Source organism: Rhamphochromis longiceps, linkage group LG2 (genome assembly GCF_057381845.1).
Source record: "Rhamphochromis longiceps isolate RC_006_pf linkage group LG2, R_longiceps_female_GT1.1, whole genome shotgun sequence".
NCBI classification, from domain to species: domain Eukaryota; kingdom Metazoa; phylum Chordata; class Actinopteri; order Cichliformes; family Cichlidae; genus Rhamphochromis; species Rhamphochromis longiceps.
Window position 1 is genome coordinate 30,765,238 of NC_140558.1, and position 21,534 is coordinate 30,786,771.

A 21,534-nucleotide genomic window follows, 5' to 3' on the forward strand; every position below is an offset into this window, starting at 1 on the left:
AAAAAACCCCACAAGCTTTCCCAAAGCACGATCAAGCCTTTCTGCACAATTCCCACATCAGAGGTCTTGCCCACATTAATGATTTTTCTGAAATAGACACTTATCAAGTTTTCGGCAGGGCTCCTGACATAATACAAGGTGCCGTGTGCAATCTTATGCGGACTTTGTAGACAAAGCCACTGAGGTATTAAGTCCAATAAAAGAAAGATTAAAGTGATATGTGAAGTTAAGGCTTTGAGTTATTGATTTTGTTTAAGATATTAACACCTTATTGAATCCTTTCCAAAACTGTAAGCATTTCATAAATTTATCGCCATTGCAGGATCTGTAAAATCTGAAAGTGGATTAAAGATGATCTAATAAAAACTTCAAAAAACCCTAAATCCGCCCATGGGAAAACTGGGAGGATACAATAAAGGCATATCAGTGTGGGGGGCGTGCGCCTGCGCGTTCGCGTCGTGCAGTGTAGAAGTTTCCCTGCAAGTTTGGAAAGACAAGAGGAGTGCAGCGAGTGGAGTGGCACAAGTTACCGGGACAAAAACGACATAGGAAAAAATGTATATATGTTAAAAAAAAAAAAATTAAGACCTCGATGTTTCTAGCTGTGGCTCTTGTTGGAGTTTTTTTTAAACAACTTCACTGGAAACTGTGGCCGGAAACTGCAGGTAAGTAAACCTGATTAGGACCAGAATCAGACGTGTTAAATAATTGGAACACTGTCGAGCAACATGAAGTGAATGTTTATCCGAAGTTAGATCTACGCAAAAATAACAGCGATAAACTACCAGGTTATAAAAAAAAAAATGCACTAAATGTCAACAGTAGAAATCTTTTGAAACTTAAAAAATGTTTTTCTTTTTTAAGAGCGTTCTTATGAAAAAGTAACGGATGCTATTGCGTTGATGTAGAAAAACAAAGCTCACTTTCCATGTAACATTTCATCCTCCCACGAGTTCTTGGGTAACACGATTTGTCAGATAATATTTTCGCTTGTCAAGATGAATATCTCATTAAATGATGGAGACTGAGATTACCGGTTTGTGCAGCGCGCCCGCGCGGCATGCAGTGGAACAGACTGGAAATCAAGCGCGTCCGTGAAAAAAGTTTGCCAAACCTTATGATTCATTTGGAGAACGCGAGAAATGACGAGAGGGTGTGTGTGTGTGTGTGTGTGTGTGTGTGTGTGTGTGTGTGTGTGTGTGTGTGTGTGTTTCCCCCAAATCCAAAGCCGTGTAAAGATTAAAGCGTTTCCCTTGAACCCAGACTTTTGAAACTTCTGAGTCATTCTCAGTTGCATTACTAATCCTGCTTAAAAACCTGCTGGTGCAAGCGTGTTCAACCCACTTTCAGATGATGCCCTCCCCAAAGTGAAGAAGGAATACGTAAGAAGCTTGCAGAGCATTTATTTCTGGGCTTTGTGGTTAACTGTGCGTCTTACCTCACCGGTCTCCATATTTTCTAATTAGAAGAGGAAAAGGCGGTGTGGAGGTGTGTGCGCGCCCGCATTCAGTGAGGTGAAACTGAACAGGATGGGACAAGCTGTTCAAACAGGTCGCAGAGGGGGAAGAGCTCATCCTGCCCAGCTAATGCTTTCCCAAAAAAATGCCTTGAACTTTCATTGAAAGTTGAACTTGGGCTCAGATTTTTAGCTTGTACCAGTTGTAAGGCTGAAGTCATGGGAGCTCACTGGCCTAGTTGGAAGCTGACTGACTGGTTTTCAGTTGCAAAACTCTACACCGACTGTTTCTGCTTTCAATAATGTCTGAGATAAGATTTTTTTTGTTGTTGTTGTTGCTGCTTTGTTTCCTAGACTGGGGTTATTGCCTGACCTTTGGACAAGAGATCACTGGAAGAAAGGCAGACTGACCCTCCCTCAAACAGCCCGGCTGCCTCTATGCACATCAACCTGAGTGTGGCCATCAAGGAATCTCGTGCCTTTCATGGAACACAGCCTGCCCTTCCTGCCGCTGCGGAAGTGACGACCATGGAGCCGCGCGCGGCGCTGGTCGCTCCTCGACCGCCTCCTCTAGCACCTCCACCACCGCCGCCGCCTCCTCCCCCGCCTCCCCCCACGGCTTCCACCTCTTCCTCCTCCTCACCTTTAAGCCGGGCGGATAGCGCTCGTCGGAGCCGGCTGAGGAAGCTGAACTGGGAGCGCATCCCCAAAGAGAAGGTGGAGGGGAGAAAGAGCGTGTGGAGTGGGGCGGCCCCAGATGAAGATGAGTTCCCCATAGACCTCCATTCCCTGGATGAGCTGTTTGGTCAGAAGGACAGTAAGCCTCGGGACCGAACCAGCACCCTGAGACGGCGCTCTTCACTGCTGCACTGCAGATCCCCTCAGGATAGCTCAGAGGAGGTAAGATCATGTAGATGGTGAGACTGTTTTAAAAAATATTGGGCTCGTTTGTTTTTCTTGCTCTCACAATGTGTCCTTTGCTTTTTGTCCTCTTTCTTTTTTCTTTTTTTTTCTAAACAGATCTCCTTATTGGACTCCAAACGCAGTATGAACATTGGAATATTTCTACGTCAGTTCAAGATGTAAGCCTAAGAAATTCTTACTGTTGAAATGTTTCAGTTGGTTCACAGAAAGAACAAAGAGGTCATAGGAAAAAAAAAAACTCATTAAAGAAGCACATATCATAAATAAAACAAAACGGGTCAGAAGGAAAGAAGATAAGGAGCATAGAAATCAGCTACAGAGCAAACATTCATAAAGGCCTTTTTAAGAAGAGGTTCAAGGGACTCTAATGATGTAGCCAGTCTAATCTCAATAGGCAGACCGTTTTACATAAGGGATTAATTTGGCCTTTTTCAAAGTAATAATTTTAAATGCAAAGTAGAAGTTATCAGGCAGTCAGAGTGGTTTAATAAGTACAGCAGTAATCTGTTCATATCTCCTAATTGCCACTTATCAGTTTAAGCAGATGTGATGAGAGCTCTGCCTGATGCAGGAATCAACCTGTTTACAGCAGCTAAGGGCAAAAAGGATCTAAGTTTGGAGATTTTCTTGTGCATCATAAAAGAGATAAGGGCCTAAGAATAACTTCTGGCAGACTGCCTAATATTCTTGTCAATGAACCAACCAATTTTACATCACAGAGGCACCTAAGATTGTTGGCTGTCCCACCTTATATAAGTTGTGGGGGTACTGTAATTTATTTCCTGTTTCATATCACTTTATGTACTTGATATTCTTTGTGCTTTGGGCTGTCGGCTGGAGAAGTCCTTGCCCATTTTAGTTCAAAGCATATGGTGATTTTTCTTACGTGTGTTGACATCTCAGAGGTTAAACAGTAGCTGAGGAAGTAAATTGTATTGCATGGATAATGTTTTTAGTTGCAGTGCCAACAGCTAGGCCTTTTCTCTGCATTTCATCAAACCGCCACCAGTACTGGAGGCCGTTTGAAGTGGGATGCATACAGCAGTGCCCAAGGGAGCAGTATTTGACTTGAGTTAAACTGGAGAGAGTGGCCATATGTCAAAGGTGGACAGGTGTCCGTGTTAAAGTGCGAAGCTTCGTCAGGAGAGAGGATGTCTGGTGTCAGGGAGGAGGAGGTGGTGTACCCTGAACAACTGGCTTGGATCTTGAAGGAGGGTGGTAAACAAGCAGCTGGCTTTAGCCTGTCGGCACCTGCTGGTGCCCTTAAAGAGTGTCTAATCTTAAAGCTACACCCCCCCCCCCCCCCCCCCCCCCCCTGCAGAGAGAGACCCCACTGGTGGCTTGTCATATTCATCTAAAAGCCCGATTAGCATGTTTGCTTGGCTCAAACAAAGCTGCACTTCTTGCAGTGAACGAGAGGTTTCATAGTCATGTATATACATTTGCATACAGTTTAACATCTGAAATGGAATGAAACTAACAAACGATATCTACTTAGCAGAACTACGTGTACTTTAAACTGCAGGAGTACGACGTGCCAAGTTTAGGGATTGTCATGCCTCCAAGAGACTCAATTGAAAACCTTTTCTTTTCTAAACTAGATCTGTTGAGACATGTAGGGGAAGCCATTATGTGAAAAGAGCTTCTTCTGTACACAAACATCTGTCTAGTTGGAAGTTTATTTGCCCTCTGTCTGAAGACAGAGCTACTGCTCAAATGTGGGTGGAGTGTAGACAAAATCAAGTCTTTGTATTATCAGTGTCTTAGTAGCCCCCCTTCAATATTATTTCCTCCTTTTATTTAGATTGTTTGGTTTTTCAATGGGTTTTGTTGGAGCAATTAACAAAAGCTCTTTCTGTTTAGAAATAGAGGTCCCTTTTTTTTTTTTTTTTTTTTTTCCCCCTCATGCACTGCTTTTACATGTTTTCGTAGGTTGATCTTTATCCGTTGGTGTTAGACAATAAGATTCGGATGTGACAGCTGAGCCATGAATGAGATGAGTTTGTTTGAGGATAAAGGCTGCAAACTGTAGTTTTAGTGCCTGTGATGTGCTGTAGTGGGAATTGGGGAGAGGCTAATGGGAAAACTGCTGAAATGGAGGACAGATGTGTCACTTGCAGAAAGGAATACAGAGATCAAACACCCAGTCATCTCAGTGTCTGCTCTTTCACCCCGTTGTCCTTCAGCCGTCGTCTGTGCATGTCTGCATTTTATTTGCCCAGTGGATATGCTACTTTGCATCGCCAGTGTGGCGTCAACTGACCCTCCCTCCGTGACACTCGGACTGATAAGAACAGGATAAGCCTCTTTTATTGTGCGATCATTGCAAAACCGGAGCTGATTGTACTCATTTCTTTTGGCTAGCTGTACCTTGACTTGAAAAGAGCATTGCTTGGCAAATTACGTCATGCTGAATTGTGTCTGTTGTGTTTCCGCAGGCCGGCTAAGGAGATAGTTGAGGATATCAGGCAGGGCGCCGGAGGCCGTTACGGAGCGGAGAAGCTCACAGAGCTCTGTAAATTGCTGCCTGACAATGAGGAGGTAAAGTGCCTTTTCTGGCATACAAACGCAACAGTGACAAGCTTCTTCCTCTCCTCCCGCCCTCCTCTAACTCACCATCTGGCTCTGCTTAGAATGATCAAGAGTTAGCCATTACACCATGTTGCATGTGATGTGGTCTGTGTTTCTTAGAGAAGTACCACACTAGGAGATAGTGGAATTGACTGTTAATGGGATGTTGGCAGCTTTACCCAGCCTCTATTCTCCGTCAGGAGTCTCGCCTTAAGAAGTTCAGCGGGGACCGGAGCTGGCTTGGAGAGCCTGATCTTTTCATGCTGCTTTTGGTGGAAGTCCCCAGGTACGCTCTTTATCAACCCCCAGTTTTTGGGGTTTTGTTTTGTTTGTTTGTTTTTTACCCAAAAAAGTATTCCAAAAGAACCTAACTCCTATTTTCAAATTGATTTTCACTGATGCTCGACTGCTTATTTAACCAGTGCAGTGCCTGATGTCCCTGTCATCAATCACCACTCTCCACTGATCAATCTGTTCCCCCGTTTTTCCCTCCTTCACCAGTTTTCGCCTTCGTCTGGATGCCATGATCCTGCAGCAAGAGTTTGACCCTGCTGTGACCTCTCTGTGTGTGGCAGCCAGATGTCTGAGGGAAGCAGCCCGAGGTAAAGTAACAGCAGGGAGTTGTGTACTCCGCCACTATAAAGATCTGGGAACCCTGTTGCCCTTTTTTAAATGCTTGTATTTGCAGAAATCCTAGGAGTCAGGATGCAAATGAGATGACTTATTCTGGATGCTAAATACTTTAAAGATTTAGGAGTAACCTGCTGCTAGCAACTTTTTAAAATAAAGGTGTAGTGCAATAGTCAATTTAAGTGTCAGAACAAAGTTGCTGACTTATTTCATGCCCTTCATGTCCGCTTCATTCACACTCCTTCAACCATGAGGCACAGTATTAAATCTGTCTTTTATGCTCCTAGAACTGCTGAGCTGCCCAGAATTACACTCCATCCTTCGTCTGGTCCTCAAAGCGGGGAACTATATGAATGCAGTGAGTGCTTCTTTATTTCCCTTTCGATTCTTTTAATCTGTTTACAGTTACCCAAACGCTAGTGGTCTGGGTTTGTGTTCAGAGGCGCCGTTCAGACTGCGCACCTGGGTTTTGAATCGTTGTTTGTTTAAAGCTGTCACGTGTTGTGCGTGTGTTTTGTTTTGACCTTGTGCGTGTCTTCTCAGGGTGGATATTCAGGAAATGCTGCTGGTTTTCGAATTTCATCGCTGCTGAAGCTGGCTGACACCAAAGCCAACAAGCCAGGCATGAATTTGCTGCATTTTGTTGCTATGGTAAGATCTGAAATGTAGATGCCGTGAAATATAGTACCTATTTTCAGTTGAAGAAATACAGTTGGTGTTGGTTCAAAAAAAAAAAAAAAAAAAGTAGTTCAAGGCCCTCAAACCAGATTGCTTTGCAGAGCGTCAGATTTTTCTCACCATTGGTAAATGATGTTTTGCTTCCTTTGAAACAATGGATGATTAATCATGTGTTTGTCTCCACAGGAAGCTGTGAAAAAAGACCAGAGTTTACTGTCATTTCCCAGCCAACTAGGTCATGTTGGCTCCGCCTCCAGGTCAGTCTTTTTTTTCCCCCCAAATCTATATCCTACTGTTATTTAGTCTGCATGATCATTGTTAATGACAATAATACCTCAAACACTCTACTGAAACAACAAAACACCCAGCTGTCAGCAAAAGATGCATGATTGACAGTGGGGTATGATGGCCACTACTTAAGCTGCTGGACATTTTGACCATTTTCTCATTTCGATTGGTGACTACAGCTGGGTGCTAAGAGATGACTATCTCTCTGAGACTCTCAATTCCTGCACCCTTGCTCCTGCATTCTTGCTAGAATATTTAAAGGGGACATGTTTTGCTCATTTGCAGATTTTAATTCCTGCTGGTTAGAGTAGTTTAACATGACTCTCAGCTTATAATATCCTTACTTATCTTATGCTAGGCTTTGATGGAGTTCACACGCCATCATGAAATGAGCCGTTTTAGCTCTCTTCCCCATCACTTTAAGCTAAGGCTCTTCTGGTTGGCTACCCCTGAAAAACTGAAAGTTTGAACAGTGGGTAGCTGGGCAGCTGGGGTGACCATATAGAGGGAAGAGGTATAGAAAATGTCTAAGTATTTCCAAGCAGTCTGCAGCCTGAACTCCAAGATAACAGGAATTACCAGATTCTGACCTCTGTATATGAAGTTTTGGGCATGTTTATTATGAGCATGCATCATTGTAAGGGGATATATGACGAGAAGGTGGAAAGCATAATAGGTCTTCTTTATGACAAATTCCTAGACACTTTCGATCATGTGCAATCATTTATTTCCAGTCTTTAATTATTCACCCTTTGTTGAGACATACAGTTTATCCACCTGTTTCTGTTCAGTTCACAAAATGATTGCATGTATGTATTTGTCCTCTCCTCCTTTTGCAGGTTTTGTGAAGAGTCTGTGCTTGATGACTTGGCCAAGTTAAAAAGCAGAGTTGCGGCCCTCAAGGCAAATTTACAGACTGAGGCAGAGATTCAGAAGCAGACGCAGCCTTTCCTGGAGGTGTGCAAAAAATTTGATTTTTAAATGGACTGTCTCCAACTTGAGGCAGGTTATCTCAAGTTCAAGTTTTGGGGCTTTAATTGAAGGGGTAATGAATATGTTCATGTAAAATGTATCTACAGGTGGCTGAAGAGCGTCTGAAGGAGGCAGAGGACGAGGTGGAGGGTATGAAGATGTCGAGTCAGGCTCTGGTGGAGTTTTTCTGTGAAGATGACAGCACTTTTAAATTGGAGGAGGCTTGCAGGGTCTTTCATTTGTTTTGCCACCGCTTCCAAAGAGCAGTCCAGGTTAGAAGCTGTCGATAGGAAAATTGTATCATAGAACCTTTAACTGTATGCTAAAGATGAGTGAGCAACTATCCTTTCTCTCTCATTTTTCCATAGGAAAATGCAGAACGTGAATTGAAAGAACAGAAACGTCTGGAACGCCAACGTGAGATGGCAGAAAAGCGTCGCTCTCTGGCAGTTTGCACTGGGTTAGACCTGAGCCTGAGCCTCGCCAGAGAGCCTCCCAGTCAGGAGAGCCAGGATGAGCTGGAAAAACTCCTAGAGAGGAATCTAAGCTACACTTGGAGCCGTCGTAGTCTTAGAAGCTCTGATTCCCGCAGATACCTCCAACACTCTCACAACGATAGCCATCTCCACAACTCACCCTTCCCTGAGCTGGGCAGCAGCCCGACATCAACCAGTTATCACTCAAACAGCTCCTCTGACCACGAGACCTCTGCTGTTCTCTGCAGCTCTCCAGAGACTGATGGCATGTGTTCCCCCATTGACCAAGGACCCGTCCTGAGCCGAGGGAGCACGGCTAGGCACAGCCAAGAAACAAAATTAAACACTGAAGCAGCAACATTTAGTCATTCTCAGCATGAAAGTGGCTTTGTTGTGAAACAACATGGACCTGAGAGTATTTCTTATCTGAGGCAAAACCAATCCAAGTTAACGGGAACTGAAAAAGAAGTGGATTTTTCACATGAAAACATGGCTTTAGTTAACTGTTCCTATACAGACTCTGCTTCTATTCATAGCAAACCAACCCAGTGTGTTAAAAGCAGAACTTCCACTTACAGGCAGAATTTTGGCCTGCCAGTAATGCCCAGTAATCATCCTATTCACTCAAAATCCAACAGCTCTTGTGTCAATGAGGAATTACAACCATCTGTTCATACAAGTGGAATACAGTCTTGTAGTGACAACAGTACTGGGCTCATTAGGTACTCCAGATCTGAGACCAAACTGCAGTCATCTGTCAGCGCTCCAGTGGAGGAGCAGTCGCAGCCACAGACGAGAGACACACCCTCTATTGAACCAAGTGCTGCGACGTGTTTGCCTGATGGAGTTTTAACAAACCGGACAGACACAGATGTGGTGTCCACACCTGCGGAGGAGACTTGGATGCCCTCCAGTCTGCCGGAGTTCAGCCAGTCACAGCCAGAGGAGGATCCTGAGTTGCCAAGTACCGAGAGGGAGACGGGGAGGTCATATTCTCGTGTCGGTGAAACGCTGGAGTGCCACACTCTGGTGAAAGGCCTTAGATCCTATGACGCCTTGTCACCCCCAGGCTCCCCACTCCCACGACCAACACCGAGCCTTTGCTCCAAGTGGAGGAAAGAAAGGGAGGTTGACCTTCGAGAGGGGTCGACCCCAGCGTCTCTGACATCAAAGGAAGAGGCTCGAACCATGAAGGTCCCTGTACGCAGTGGGATAGGAGCCAAGAGGGGACTTGTGTCACGTACAGGCCCTTCCAGTAGCACGGGCATTCCCAGGGTACGCTCTAAAACAGATTCTTCATGTGGAAACCCACCCCCTACAAACTCATCAACTCCTACCCGCCTTGCTACTCCTCGTAGTCTGTCTATGCGTTCATCTCCTATTTCTCGAGCGGCTGAGGTGAAGCGAAGTAACAGCACACGGGAGAGAACTGTAAGTGAGGCGCAGGCTCCGGGGAAGCCCACCCTGGCCCGCAGGACTTCAAACAGATCTGTGCCAGAGAAAGGCTCTGGCAGCACCCAGCCACCTTTCATCAGAGGCACTCCTCTCCGCGTTTCCAAACGCCTCGCCCCAAACTCAGAGTCTCAGGTTCCCTGTCAGCCTAGCACTGCCCACAGCCCATCCTCGGCCACAGCCAAGACCATATGTACGGCTGTCATATCGGCAGCTCGAAATAAAACTGCCAAGACGACAAGCACAAGCCCCACTCCTGCTAGTTCTAAAATCCCAACAGCTTCAAGGATACCTGGGCCCAAAATGCCCCGAGGGTCTGCCACCTCCACCGCTCCTGCTGCTCAGCCCCTGTGGAGGTGATGGACATGAATAAGTGCCTCCTCAAGCTTCTCCTGCCTTTACAGTTTTGTGATTGTTTGTTTGAGCTCATTAAAAATAGATTTGTGTGACATGGATGTGTAGTCTGAGTGCTCGGTTTCTACATGTGCAATAGGACCGTGAGGTGGGAGCATCGGGGATACTTCATCTCTTGTTTCACAGGATAGGGGATTTTCTACAGTCTACCTCGATTTACACCCATTTGTGTCCTTTGCAGGCAATAGGACAAGAAAACTCTGTCTCCAGTTGTAGAACAGGTTGATACTTAAGTCACAGTAATAAAATGCAACACTACTCTGTGCCTTGTATGTACAAGTGTGCTGCCAGAAGTGTAATCTGGCAAACCGTTTCAGTCTCTTGTATGGAACAAAACACTTTTTTTTCTTTTTCTTTTTTAGGAATGCGTCCAAATGTGAATACTGTGACCTCTCTGTTAAGTGATCATGGTGTTCTCAAACATGGCTGTCTTACAGTCCTAACCGAACTCGGTACAATATTGAACTATTCATCCTGTTGTGGTGAGGCCTCATCATTATGATGCACTTTATAAACTGAAGAAGAGGCTGTTGGGGGATTGTTATTATTATTTTGCTTATTTTATATCAAAAGAGTAAGTTTATTGAATAGCAGTGGTTGTTATTCGCTGTATTATATGGTTTTGTAAACAACAGAAGAGAAATAAAGATAGCGATGTGAAACTGTTATTGTCTGAGAAATGTGCTTGTCAGTATATATTCTTTATTTTAGATTATAAATATATTGTGTCTGTTCAGTATGTATTTGCTTTCAGCTGCAGCTCTTGCTGTCTTCTTGTCACCCCTCCATTTTTCTCTCCCTCTTGCTACATCTCTTGACACAGTCACCCCCATTCCTGTCAGTGGTTGTAGTCATGGAAATGCTGCAGACGTCCCGGGGAATCTCCTGGCAGAATAGTGGGGTGCAGGGGGTGGGGTGGAGGGTGACTGTGGGTGTAGGGGTCCCAGTGGGAATTCTCCCTTTATAGGCTTCGGTGACGCCAGAACCTCTTGGGAAAGGCAATAAACTGGTGCCTCTTTGTGTTCTCGAGTGTCCGGTTGTTGGTCACCGCTGGCCTTTTAACCTGCCACAGTGTATAAGTGGTGACATCTCCAGGGGTGTAAGACGGAGCAGTCTAAAGTGATCCCTCTTTTTAGCTTCTTTCTGCAGTGATCTGAATGCACTGGATTAGTGGGAATAATGACTTGTCTGAAGGTGAATATGTGATATATGAGCTTAAAGACTGCTGCTCATCAAAGAGGATGAGGTCCAAAAGATACACGACAGGGTCTTTTATGGTCTGTTTGTATGCAGAGAAATTTAAGTCTGCAGACCTCTCTTTAAATGGGCAAATGCAGGAACAGCCTTCCTCATTTGCAGTTAGACTGATTGAAAGTGCAATATGGGCATATTTTCGGGTCTATTTTTAGAATGAGAGGCCTATATTGGAAAAGTTTGGTCAAGAGTGATAATGTGAAAGTGAATCATTGTTTGCCTCTATGTTCTGTCCCAGACTTGCTACTTCTCCTGGGTGTAGTTACACAAACCTGCTCTTTAATCATTTGCCAACCAACTTTCTTTATAAAAACACTTTAGAAAACATCAATCACTGGCCAAAGTGCTGAACATAGAAATAAAAATACATCAGGATAAAATAAAAAAAATCTGACATATGGAATCAAAAGAAACCAAAAATAACAAGGTGACACAAGACAGTGAAATATTTGACTTGATATTCTGTAGCCACGGAGACAGGATTAGCATAAATTAGAAGTTTAGATTTCTATGGTGTCATCACAGCATTATTTAAAGAGGGTATATCATAGTTCCAACTAGACAACTTGCAAAAGCCAAAATGTCAACAGTGAGTTTACTGCAAAGAGAAAATATCTGAAGAAATGTCAAAATGTCTTTTAAATCTTGGCCAACTGTTACTGCTCCACGTGCTGTGAGTGGTGGTAATAATCTAGGTGGGATAAGTCTACCTGCTTGATTTTTTTGGTTTACATTAACATCAACATCAACATCACATTAACAAACTGATATTTTTTTCAAACCACAGAAGGCCACACTGAGCCCTGGTTCTTTAGAACAGAAGACAGGAAGCCAGATGGACAATTCATAAGCAGCACGAGGAAAGACTGCGCTGAGGACAAGTGTAAGTAAGACATTCAGAGATATTTACTTTTGTTTTATTGTTATTGATCAGCTCTGAGCCCCTGTGTAGAGTTCAGAGGTCTAATTGCTTTTCGTTTTTGCAGATGCTTTCACAAAGAAGAGTGGCAAACATAAATCTAGCCACAATGAAACTGAGGAGCCACTCAATGAAAAGAGCAAAACATCTAGCTCAAGGGAGGAGTCCAGCCGCTCCATTTACAAGACTGATGTCCCCTTACCCAGCACATACAACAGTCATAGGCTAGGTAAGAATATGTTGAAATCCTATATGCAATGACAGAGCCCCTTTCCAGCTAGTAAAAGGGCTGTTTTCCTCAGAAAATCTCCAAGCTTAGCTGGTATTCATCTGATAATTAGTAAGGACATTCTAACAAAGCCTGTATAAATGTGTAGATAAGCTAAGCCAATGTTGGCTGTTTTCCATGCAATAATCAAGACCCCCATGTCTGTTTTGTGTCTCTGTAGAGGACTTTGGATCAAAATATGAAGAGCTGGATCTGCTGGGTGGAGGAGGTTACGGGACTGTCTACTTTGGAAAACACAAAGAAGACAATGTCCGAGTATGACTTGTTATATGTGTAGCTCACAGTTCTTCTAGTAAATCCTGTGCACTGTGTGCTTTTTCTAAACCACATTTTCTCTGTAATGCAGGTTGTTATAAAACATGTTTTTCAGAATCGTGTCGACCGCCTACCAATGGTAAGTGATGTTTGTCCTTTCTCTTGACACTTTTGCTTTTTGTTTTGGAAAGTTTGTGTTGAGAAACACGAATATTTCACAGCATGTCAAGAAAATGTCCTGCCTGAACACATGGCGCATATTATTCATTGTTTGAACACTGACCTAAATTTTCTCTGGTTCTAAAGCTTCTTAATGGTAAAATGACCAAAGTTCCCGTGGAAGTGGCATTGCTGATGAAAGTTGGGGCAGGACCACAGAATACAAGCAGCAATGTTACCCCAGTACTACTGGAGTGGTTAGACTCAGTAAACGAACTTATTATGGTCTTTGAAAGACAGAAAAAAACCATCGATTTGGATGTGTATCTGCAATGCAGAAACAGGTTTCTGCATGAGAGTGAGGTTAAGGTAAGTGAGTGGTAGGAAGGAAATACAGAATCTCACAAAAGTGAATACACCCCTCACATTTTGGTAAGTATTTTGTTCTATCTTTTCATGGGACAACATTGCAGATATGACACTTTCATAAAATATAAACAGTGTACAGCTTGTAAAACAGTGTAAATTTGGTGTCCCCTCTAAATAACTCAATGTACGGCCATTAATGTCTAAACCACTTGCAACAAAAGTGAGAACACCCCTTCAGATACTGGGCCACAGGGCAGTACTCCAACATGATAACAACCCCAAAAGACTCCCAAAAAGACCAGTGCCTTGCTAAATAAACTGAGGGTAAAGGTACTTGACTGGCCAACCATGTTTCCAGACTTAAATCCTATTGAGCATCTGTAGGGCAAATGGAAGGTGGAGGAGCGCAAGGTCTCTTACATCCACCGGCTCCCTGATGTCATCATCAGAGTGGACGAGAAGCCTAGTGGCACCCTGTGAAGCTCTAGAGAACTCCATGTCCAACAGAGTTATGGCAGTGTTGGAAAATAATGGTTGCCACGCAAAATATTAACACTTCGGGCACAATTTGGACATTTTCATCTAGGGGGTACTCACTTTTGTTGCCAGCGGTTCAGACGTTAATGGCTGTATGTTGAGTTATGTTGAGGTGACAGCAAATTTACACTGTTATACAAGCTCTACACTGACTACTTTACATTGTATCAAAGTGCCAAATCTTCAATGTTGTCCCATGAAAAGATAGAATAAAAAAAAATAATAATATTTACAAAAATGTGAGGGGTCTACTAACTTTTGTGAGATAATATATATAGCAATCTTTCATGGATAATGCAAAGCTTGTGGCTTGAACATACCTTTCTTTTCTTTGTCAGAATATAATGAGAAAGCTGGTAGATGCAGCTATTGAGATGCATTCCAGGGGTGTATTTCATTGGGACATTAAGGCAAACAACATTGTGATTGAAGTATCAGCTGATCTTTCAATGTATCGACAAGTGAAATACATTGATTTTGGCTGTGGAGCCACTTTTACTCCAGAAGCAGTCACTCGAAGAAGTGGTAGGTTATCAGTCCCAGTGTTCAAATGTTCTGGACTGTCCATGCATCTTGTGTCCATGTGAATTCCTCACCATTATTAATATTTCTCTGGATTTCAGAGATAACTCTGGACTTGTATGAATCCAACGCGAATACAGCAGACTGCATCACAGTTTTGCAGCTAGGCACTGTGATGGATAAGCTGTTGCACTACATCCTCCCAGACACCTCCACCAAATCGAAATCTAGGACACGTAGCGACATTTCAGACGGTAAGCTGGATGTTGATTCCCCAACCTGTTGCAATTTGTGTTTGAAGTGTTTTCTGTGTTATCTTTGCCTTTGTCTGTATCGATCATCCACATGTAAATTTACAGGAACACAAAAATGTGACACCTCTATTTTATTTCTGTAAAGACTGCAAGGATTTTCTGTCAGGTTCTCTGAACCAGATCCATAAAGACCGCCTAACCCTGGAGGAACTTAAAAATCATCCTTGGCCCAACTGACGTCTCTACTCTGACAAATACAGGGTCATGGAGCAGAAGCTCCAACAGAGAAGTATTTATTAAAATTAAATAGCCATGTTGTAATTCTGTGCATTTCATTACCAGAATAAACTGATTCACAAGCAAATTATTTGATTCCTTGGATTAGCCTTTAACCCTTGGGGTACATTTTCCTATACCATCATATGTTTCTGAGGTTTACAGTTCTTTGTGGATCAAACCAGCTAAATTCTACAGTTTATAAGCACATATATGTATTTTGTATTTTCTTTTGTGTTAATGCAATTTATTAACAAATAAAAGCATCGATGCAATACAAGATAAAATTCAAAATGTATAAAACAATAACATAAAAAATAAACATCTCAAACTGTGTTGAAAGTCAAAAAGAAGAGGCTGGTCTTGAGAGCGGAATAAAAAAATGGGCAGTGAAGAAGCCCGGTAACGAATTCCATAATTCCCCACGATGAGAGGAAAGCATTGGTAACCGTTCCTCTCCAGGAGGACTAAGAAAATGTTTGACTAAAGCGTGAACAACATAATCACAATAATTTGATTCCTTCCTATCACTGAGCCACATTACATATACAATCATATTGCTGTGCATCTTTGCGATTTACTGTTCTTTGTGTATTATGCCAGCTACATTCTACAATTTATAGCCACAATGCCAATGCATCCCTGTGTATAGCAATTTAACCCCTTCTACTCTCTGTCCCACATTGGCTTAACTTCTGTATGCTTACATAGATGTCACAAACATCCTGAGGCTGATCCTGCATTAAGTTAAATATGTGAACACTGCTGCTTCCCCTGTGGGATAGGCTCCAGCCCCCCTTCCACAAGCCTGAATTTGATAAGGAGAAGAAAACAGATGGATGGAATATTAAATAGACACATTTTAAGAAATAGGTTCTCTAATGTGAATATTAACTAGAATAAACAGACCACATTAAGCACTTATGTTTCCATTTAGGTTTTTAATTATTATTATTATTATTATTATTATTATTATTATTATTATTATTATTATTGCATTAATGAGATATACTACAGCATATTTTAAAGGAGGGATAGTTTAGCACTTGAAAAGTTGACTTAGCATTTAGTTACTATGTCAAATATTGGTAATGTAGTCAAATAAAACTGTTAGAAAAGTGTCCTAAAAATACACAATTTAAGTAAAAAGTGACTTGGTTACTGTGAGTGTACAACTCACCTCGTCTTGTTCTTACTTTTCTCTTTGGCTCCGCATATTTTTCGGCTACATGAGTGCAACGTCATGACAATAGCTTTACACCGCCATCTAGTGTTATGCAAACGACTGACTCAAAATAGAACTACAATTACCAGCTTGCATTACTTCCCTACGTCGGTTTTTACGTGACAGACAGCTCCCCGGATGCGGCTGTGATTGACTATACCAGGCAAAAAGAGATCGAAAGCCAAGTGGCGGTAAGTCATGAAAACCGTTATATTTCTTTCGTACAGCCCGAAACTACTTCTGAAGTATATACAAAAATTGAGCAGGAATTTTGAGAAGCTGGTGGGGCAATAACTGGTCCTAAACATATCTTTTTGAGAAAGTGACTTGTAAATCAAGTTTCAGCTTGTTTGCTAACTAGCTAGCTCGCTAGCCACCAAATTCGCTAGTTCCTTAGCTCGATGCTAGTAAGAGAGTAGCTATATGCTAGGGGAACGCCTAGTATTAAAAGTGAACAGCAGTAAAGTGTAAACAACCGGTAAAAAATGCCTCTTGTTTTCCATTCACACCCCGGCCTCTCCTGGACAACAACTTTTATAAAGTTTGTTAATTAGGGAGCATCTGGAATTGGACCGTACCTATGTAACGGTGATGAACGCTACGTCGATTAGTTAACGACGGGGACAGTTAGCTCAGTTGCTAACTGGGTGAAAAGCTGTACTGCTAATAAAACGGATATCTTGTGTTATGATCCCTTCACCGGTTAACGATCATGCAGGGAATGAAATTGCATGTTTATCACTACACAGTATGTGTATATGTTGCTGTTAGCAGTTATTCAGGTGTTTTTCCCCCCCTGTTGCCAGGTGCTGCAGCCCCAGTGGTCGTAGGCAGGATGCAGACCATAAAGTGTGTGGTGGTGGGTGACGGGGCAGTGGGTAAAACCTGCCTGCTCATCTCTTATACAACCAATGCCTTTCCTGAAGAGTACATTCCCACAGTGTTTGACAACTACAGCGCTCAGATGAGTGTGGATGGCCGCACTGTCAGCCTCAATCTGTGGGACACGGCAGGCCAAGAGGAGTATGACCGCTTGCGCACTCTGTCCTATCCCCAAACCAATGTGTTCATTATATGCTTTTCCATTGGCAGCCCCTCCTCACACGCCAATGTCAGGCACAAGTGGCACCCTGAGGTGTCTCACCACTGCCCAAATGTGCCCATCCTGCTGGTAGGCACCAAGAAGGACCTAAGAAGTGACGCAGAAACGGTGAAGAAGTTAAAGGAGCAGGGTCTGGTCCCTACAACCCAGCAGCAGGGCAATGCCCTGGCCAAGCAGATTGGGGCTGTTAAATACATGGAGTGTTCTGCACTGCTGCAGGATGGGGTCAAGGAGGTGTTTTCTGAAGCTGTGAGGGCAGTGTTGTATCCAGTCACGAAAAAGAAAAAAGAAAAGTGTGTGCTTTTGTAATGAATGGTTCCCAGATTTGGACTGTGGAGAGGGGATGGTGGAGATCCACGGATGCAAAGGGAAGGCTGAGGAACAAAGGTCACCAATCGGCTGTCTCCGTATCACCTCTGGCAGTTTTTGGCTCCTCTGTTACTCCTTTCTTCCTTCTTCATCGCCAGGAGGATCTCGCCGTGTTGCCATCATCACCAAAGTGACCATGCCTTAATGAGAGCGACTGACCGTTTCTCCTCTATTTTTCTTGCATTTTAACTTTTGATATTTACACGTTTCATTTTACATCTGTTCTACATTTTTAGCTTCTCTGCTTTGCCTTATAAAATGCTGATAATGGTTGTCACAAGCCATAATAACATCTAAACAAACAAACCAACCAAGCTACCCTGTTTGACTGGAGAGAAGAGATCTGCCTTTGTTCAGGTGGAGAACTAATGACTACCTCAAATTCTCACCTAGGTTGCATCTCATGAGTCTCAAGCAAGGTTACCATCAAGATGCTTTGACTTTGACTATTTAGACGTAATGAACAGCCGAGTAGAAGGTGAACAAGTTTTAATTTCAAGCAGTTTGAGCCCAGACATGGTTTGATGACTCCTGGGGAAATGCCAGTAGCCCTTAAACCAAATGCACAGATTAAAGGTTAAATTCCCTTATTACAATTCCCTTGTGCTCAGTCTGGTGTGTTAGAGCTGTTGGCAGGCTGCCCCTTCAGCCTCTCGCACTGCTCTTTCACTTCTCCACACGGAAGAACCAGTAGGTCTTTGAAGATAAGCCAGACCCATTAAAAGCAGCACACCATTTGTCCTCTTCAGTAATGGAGGAGCAGGTGTAATAAAGACTCAGCCACATTAACTGATGCTGGTACAGGAGTTTTGGAGCTTACGCAGTCAGGAAGTCAGGTTGTCGTGAAGCTTCTCTGTCTACTTATTAACTGTTGAAGCTCACACCGAGTGCCATTTAAAAACATGCCTAAGAATTTCTCTCTGATAGGGTGGTGGTCAAGGAGGCTGTATTTTGTCTAATTATAGTGAATTTACTCTGTAAATGATTTTTTTTTCCATAAATGTTTTTTTTAACCTACAAGTACGGCCAAAGGTAAATGTTTTTGTAATAGTCTGTTTATTTGATCAGTAAGAGGTATGTGTGTTGTAGTTAATATTTCAATTTGATAAACCAGAACTCCATATTTCTTTTCAGTTTCATTATTGTCTTCCACTGAAATTCATCAATTATGACACCGCTTAACTGAATCAGTAAAGCAATATGTTTTAACTGGCTTACATTGGCTATATACTTGTAATTCGCTATTGTCTCGGTTTCATCATAGAAGAACCGTGATGGCTCCCTTTTTAATCATGTAATAGAAGTTTTTGTACAATATGAAAGGAGCCTTTATTTTTTTGGTTAGGTGCCTTATCTAAATCAAAGACAATAGCAGTCTTCGTCAAACCCAAAGCTTCTCATCGTAGCTCTGAAAGTGCCACAAGATGTTTAAGCACAGGTCCCACCCAACTCAAGAGTTTTATTTTTGTGAATTTTCAGAAGCCCTCTGCCTTACTTCCTGCCAGTAAATACACGCATCTTGCAGACTTTTTTTTTTAAAGACACAGGTGCTAAACTGACATCTTGTGCAGCAAGTCTTTGCATTTGTGAAACGAAGCTCTTGAGTTCCACACTTCTTAACAGATTGCGGTTCCCTGCATTGCATGGTGGAATAAGGCACAAGCGGAACTTGCACATATGGTTAGCAAAAAGGTGTGTAGGTGGAACGTGCTTTGTCACATCTGAAGATTTTTATACGTTTTTGTAAAATAGTTTTTGTAATGACTAGCTGCTCTTTTTATTTTTTATTTTTTGCTTACAGCTGGCAGCAAATATAGAAACCCTTTTTTACTATAGTTATTTTCATGTACACCTTTGAGCGGGTATATAATAAGTCAGCCTAGATTGTGGCCGGTGTAAAGTCTAGAATAACTGAAGTGCAAACCGAGCAAGAGGTTTTTGTGATAACAGTGATGCGGTTTGACATCTGCCAGAAGATGTGTGAACATTTCCCAGATAGGTTTGTGGAGAGTTGAATGTAAGTGCACGTTATGTTAAAAACTGTCATCTGTGGTGAGTTCGTTTTTTTTTTCTTTCCATGTCCCAAATTCACTTAGATGATGCTGTTAAAGTGGAACATACACCTGTGGGCTCTGTGTCTGTGTCCTGGAGCTGTATGCTACCGTGTGCGTGGTACTACGCTTTTACACTGGGAACTTGATTTGTAGAAATCTGTAATTGTTTTATAAATAACAAAAGCATATTTGTATAAATGAACTAACAGTGAAATGATTTTTAAATTATGCCAAATAAAACGGTGGTTTAAACCATTTAATTTTTTTTTTCTTAAACCCATGACCCATGACTGTCTTCCTCTGATTTGGTTCCTTGCTGTTTTGCTGTAGCATTGCATGCAATCAGTGCAGATCTTTGCAGCTAGAGGGATGTAATGCAAGAAGAAAGTCGTGCTGAAGTGCAGAACAAACTAGAGTAACACATTTACACATGCTTACAGCTCAGGAAACCACATTATGTTCCTGTAGCACACATACTGTAATGCTATCTTTCATGTTAATGTTACAGTTACAGAGTCCAAACACTAGATGGACACAGCCCTCCAGCTCAGTTGCTTATTATCCAGAATGAGCACTAGTCTTCAAAGATAGTTTTTTCTTTCTTTTCTCCCCCCCCCCCCCTCTTCTGTACATTTGAAGTTAATGGTCTATACCATCTGGTTTCCAGGCCATCATTCAACTTAGCCGACACACACAAGTTCAATCAGTTTCTGGGGTTTAAGAATTCAGTGCGCTCCTTACTCTGAAAAATTCCTTTGACCTTTATGGTTGGTGGATGTGACAAATGACGGATGTGTTAAACGCTACCAAAGGCTTGTTACAGCATCACTGCAGCAGCATTTAGAGCCCGTTTCCTCTGTGGTCTGTCTACAAGTGCTTTACAAGGCAGACTGTGCTGAATGTATGTTTACAGCTTGTGTAAGTTGTGCTCTGTTAATATGAACCTTAAAGGCAAAAATAATGCCTGGAGGCCATGAATGAGCAAATATGATGATGAAGGATGGGCATGTTTCTTTCTGCAACATGCAGGCAGATTAAAAAAACATGGGTGGGTTATGGTGATCCACTGTAAACCGAGTGGACTGCAAAAGGACTGATTTGAGCCTCCTCACAGCTCTCTATATATAGACGAGGTAGCTGACTTCACTGCTGATAAATTCACTGGAATTTAAAGTTATTCAAAGCTGGATTAAAAACATCTGAGTTGTGTTGTCAAAAAAATCAAGACCTTGAAATCAAAGCTTCAGACTTATTAACAGTTAGCTGCAGTGGGCACGACTTTTCAGGGTGAAGCCCCAAATTTGTGTGCTGGATTAACCATTGAGTGAGAAAGTGAATAAAAGAACGCAAACATGAGCACTACCAAAATTTTAAAATGTTGAATTTATGATCTATGTGTTTGGAGACTCTAGCTGCAGTGCAATTGGCTGAAAAGTTATAGTGTACAATGTTATGGAAGTTCAGAAACAGCTGACGCGTATTTTGCTGCCCTAGTGCATTCTGGGAGTCGTTTCTTACCACCAGCTTCATTCACACTATGCACCAATCAGTTGAAAATAACGCTTTATTGTTTAATAGTCCAAAATTAATATGAATATTTCCAATCTGTTTTTATTAAATGGAGATTCAGTTTACAGTCTGTTGTAAATAAGGTGAGTGTAGTTTTCTTTTTTGCGTGCTGCGCAGTCAGAAAACCGTTTGAACGCAGGAGCAGAAGGTGAGATTTTTCTGTTCCATCTCTGCCTGCTTGATAGAAATGTGCAGCTGAGGGTGAGCCAACCAGCTGATATCCACTCTGTGAATCATCAGTGTGTAGCGAGTGGGAGTGATGGCCCCCGTCGGGACCTTGATCTCAGCTCCGTCTATCGGCCCTCAATCTCCCCTGTTCCTTTCCTCCCTCACACTGTCCGTTTGATGATGTTCTGACTAAAGCCAAAAGGGCCGAGCAGCACTATTCAGTCAAGGAACTTGGGAGATTCCTCCTCTTCTCCTTGTCTAAAGATGAAAAAGCAAAAAGCCTTGATCTAACAGACAGCCTGCAGCTACAGCGAGACTGAGAAAGCTGCAGTTCTGCATTCAAATCAAACTG

General features: G+C 42.5%; 3 protein-coding genes across 4 annotated transcripts; all 3 read left to right on the top strand.

Moving 5' to 3' along the window:
- The first annotated feature begins 464 nt into the window (after positions 1–464).
- Positions 465–10,541, top strand: fhdc2 (FH2 domain containing 2). 2 transcript variants are annotated; one of them, XM_085422577.1, is made up of 12 exons: positions 465–665; positions 1,811–2,356; positions 2,477–2,538; positions 4,819–4,921; positions 5,152–5,237; positions 5,453–5,553; positions 5,869–5,939; positions 6,125–6,232; positions 6,446–6,516; positions 7,387–7,504; positions 7,627–7,791; positions 7,888–10,541. In XM_085422577.1, exons 2-12 carry the CDS (start codon positions 1,895–1,897, stop codon positions 9,805–9,807), a joined length of 3,267 nt encoding a protein of 1,088 aa, XP_085278703.1. In that variant the 5' UTR covers positions 465–665; positions 1,811–1,894; the 3' UTR covers positions 9,808–10,541. The 2 variants fall into 2 exon arrangements, with proteins under 2 accessions (XP_085278703.1, XP_085278713.1); XM_085422587.1 differs by lacking the exons at positions 465–665; positions 1,811–2,356; positions 2,477–2,538 and having other exon boundaries at positions 5,072–5,237.
- A 700-nt stretch (positions 10,542–11,241) lies between these two features.
- On the top strand, positions 11,242–14,873 carry LOC146677461 (uncharacterized). The gene is made up of 8 exons (XM_085382038.1): positions 11,242–11,810; positions 11,903–11,998; positions 12,102–12,263; positions 12,484–12,578; positions 12,670–12,717; positions 12,885–13,106; positions 13,982–14,168; positions 14,267–14,873. The coding sequence occupies exons 1-8, from the start codon at positions 11,747–11,749 to the stop codon at positions 14,560–14,562; spliced, it is 1,170 nt and encodes a 389-aa protein (XP_085238164.1). The 5' UTR covers positions 11,242–11,746; the 3' UTR covers positions 14,563–14,873.
- Positions 14,874–16,032: 1,159 nt separating this feature from the next.
- rhogd (ras homolog gene family, member Gd) lies at positions 16,033–19,700 on the top strand. Its single transcript, XM_085422599.1, has 2 exons — positions 16,033–16,111; positions 16,727–19,700. The coding sequence occupies exon 2, from the start codon at positions 16,756–16,758 to the stop codon at positions 17,329–17,331; it is 576 nt and encodes a 191-aa protein (XP_085278725.1). The 5' UTR covers positions 16,033–16,111; positions 16,727–16,755; the 3' UTR covers positions 17,332–19,700.
- The last annotated feature ends 1,834 nt before the right edge of the window (positions 19,701–21,534 follow it).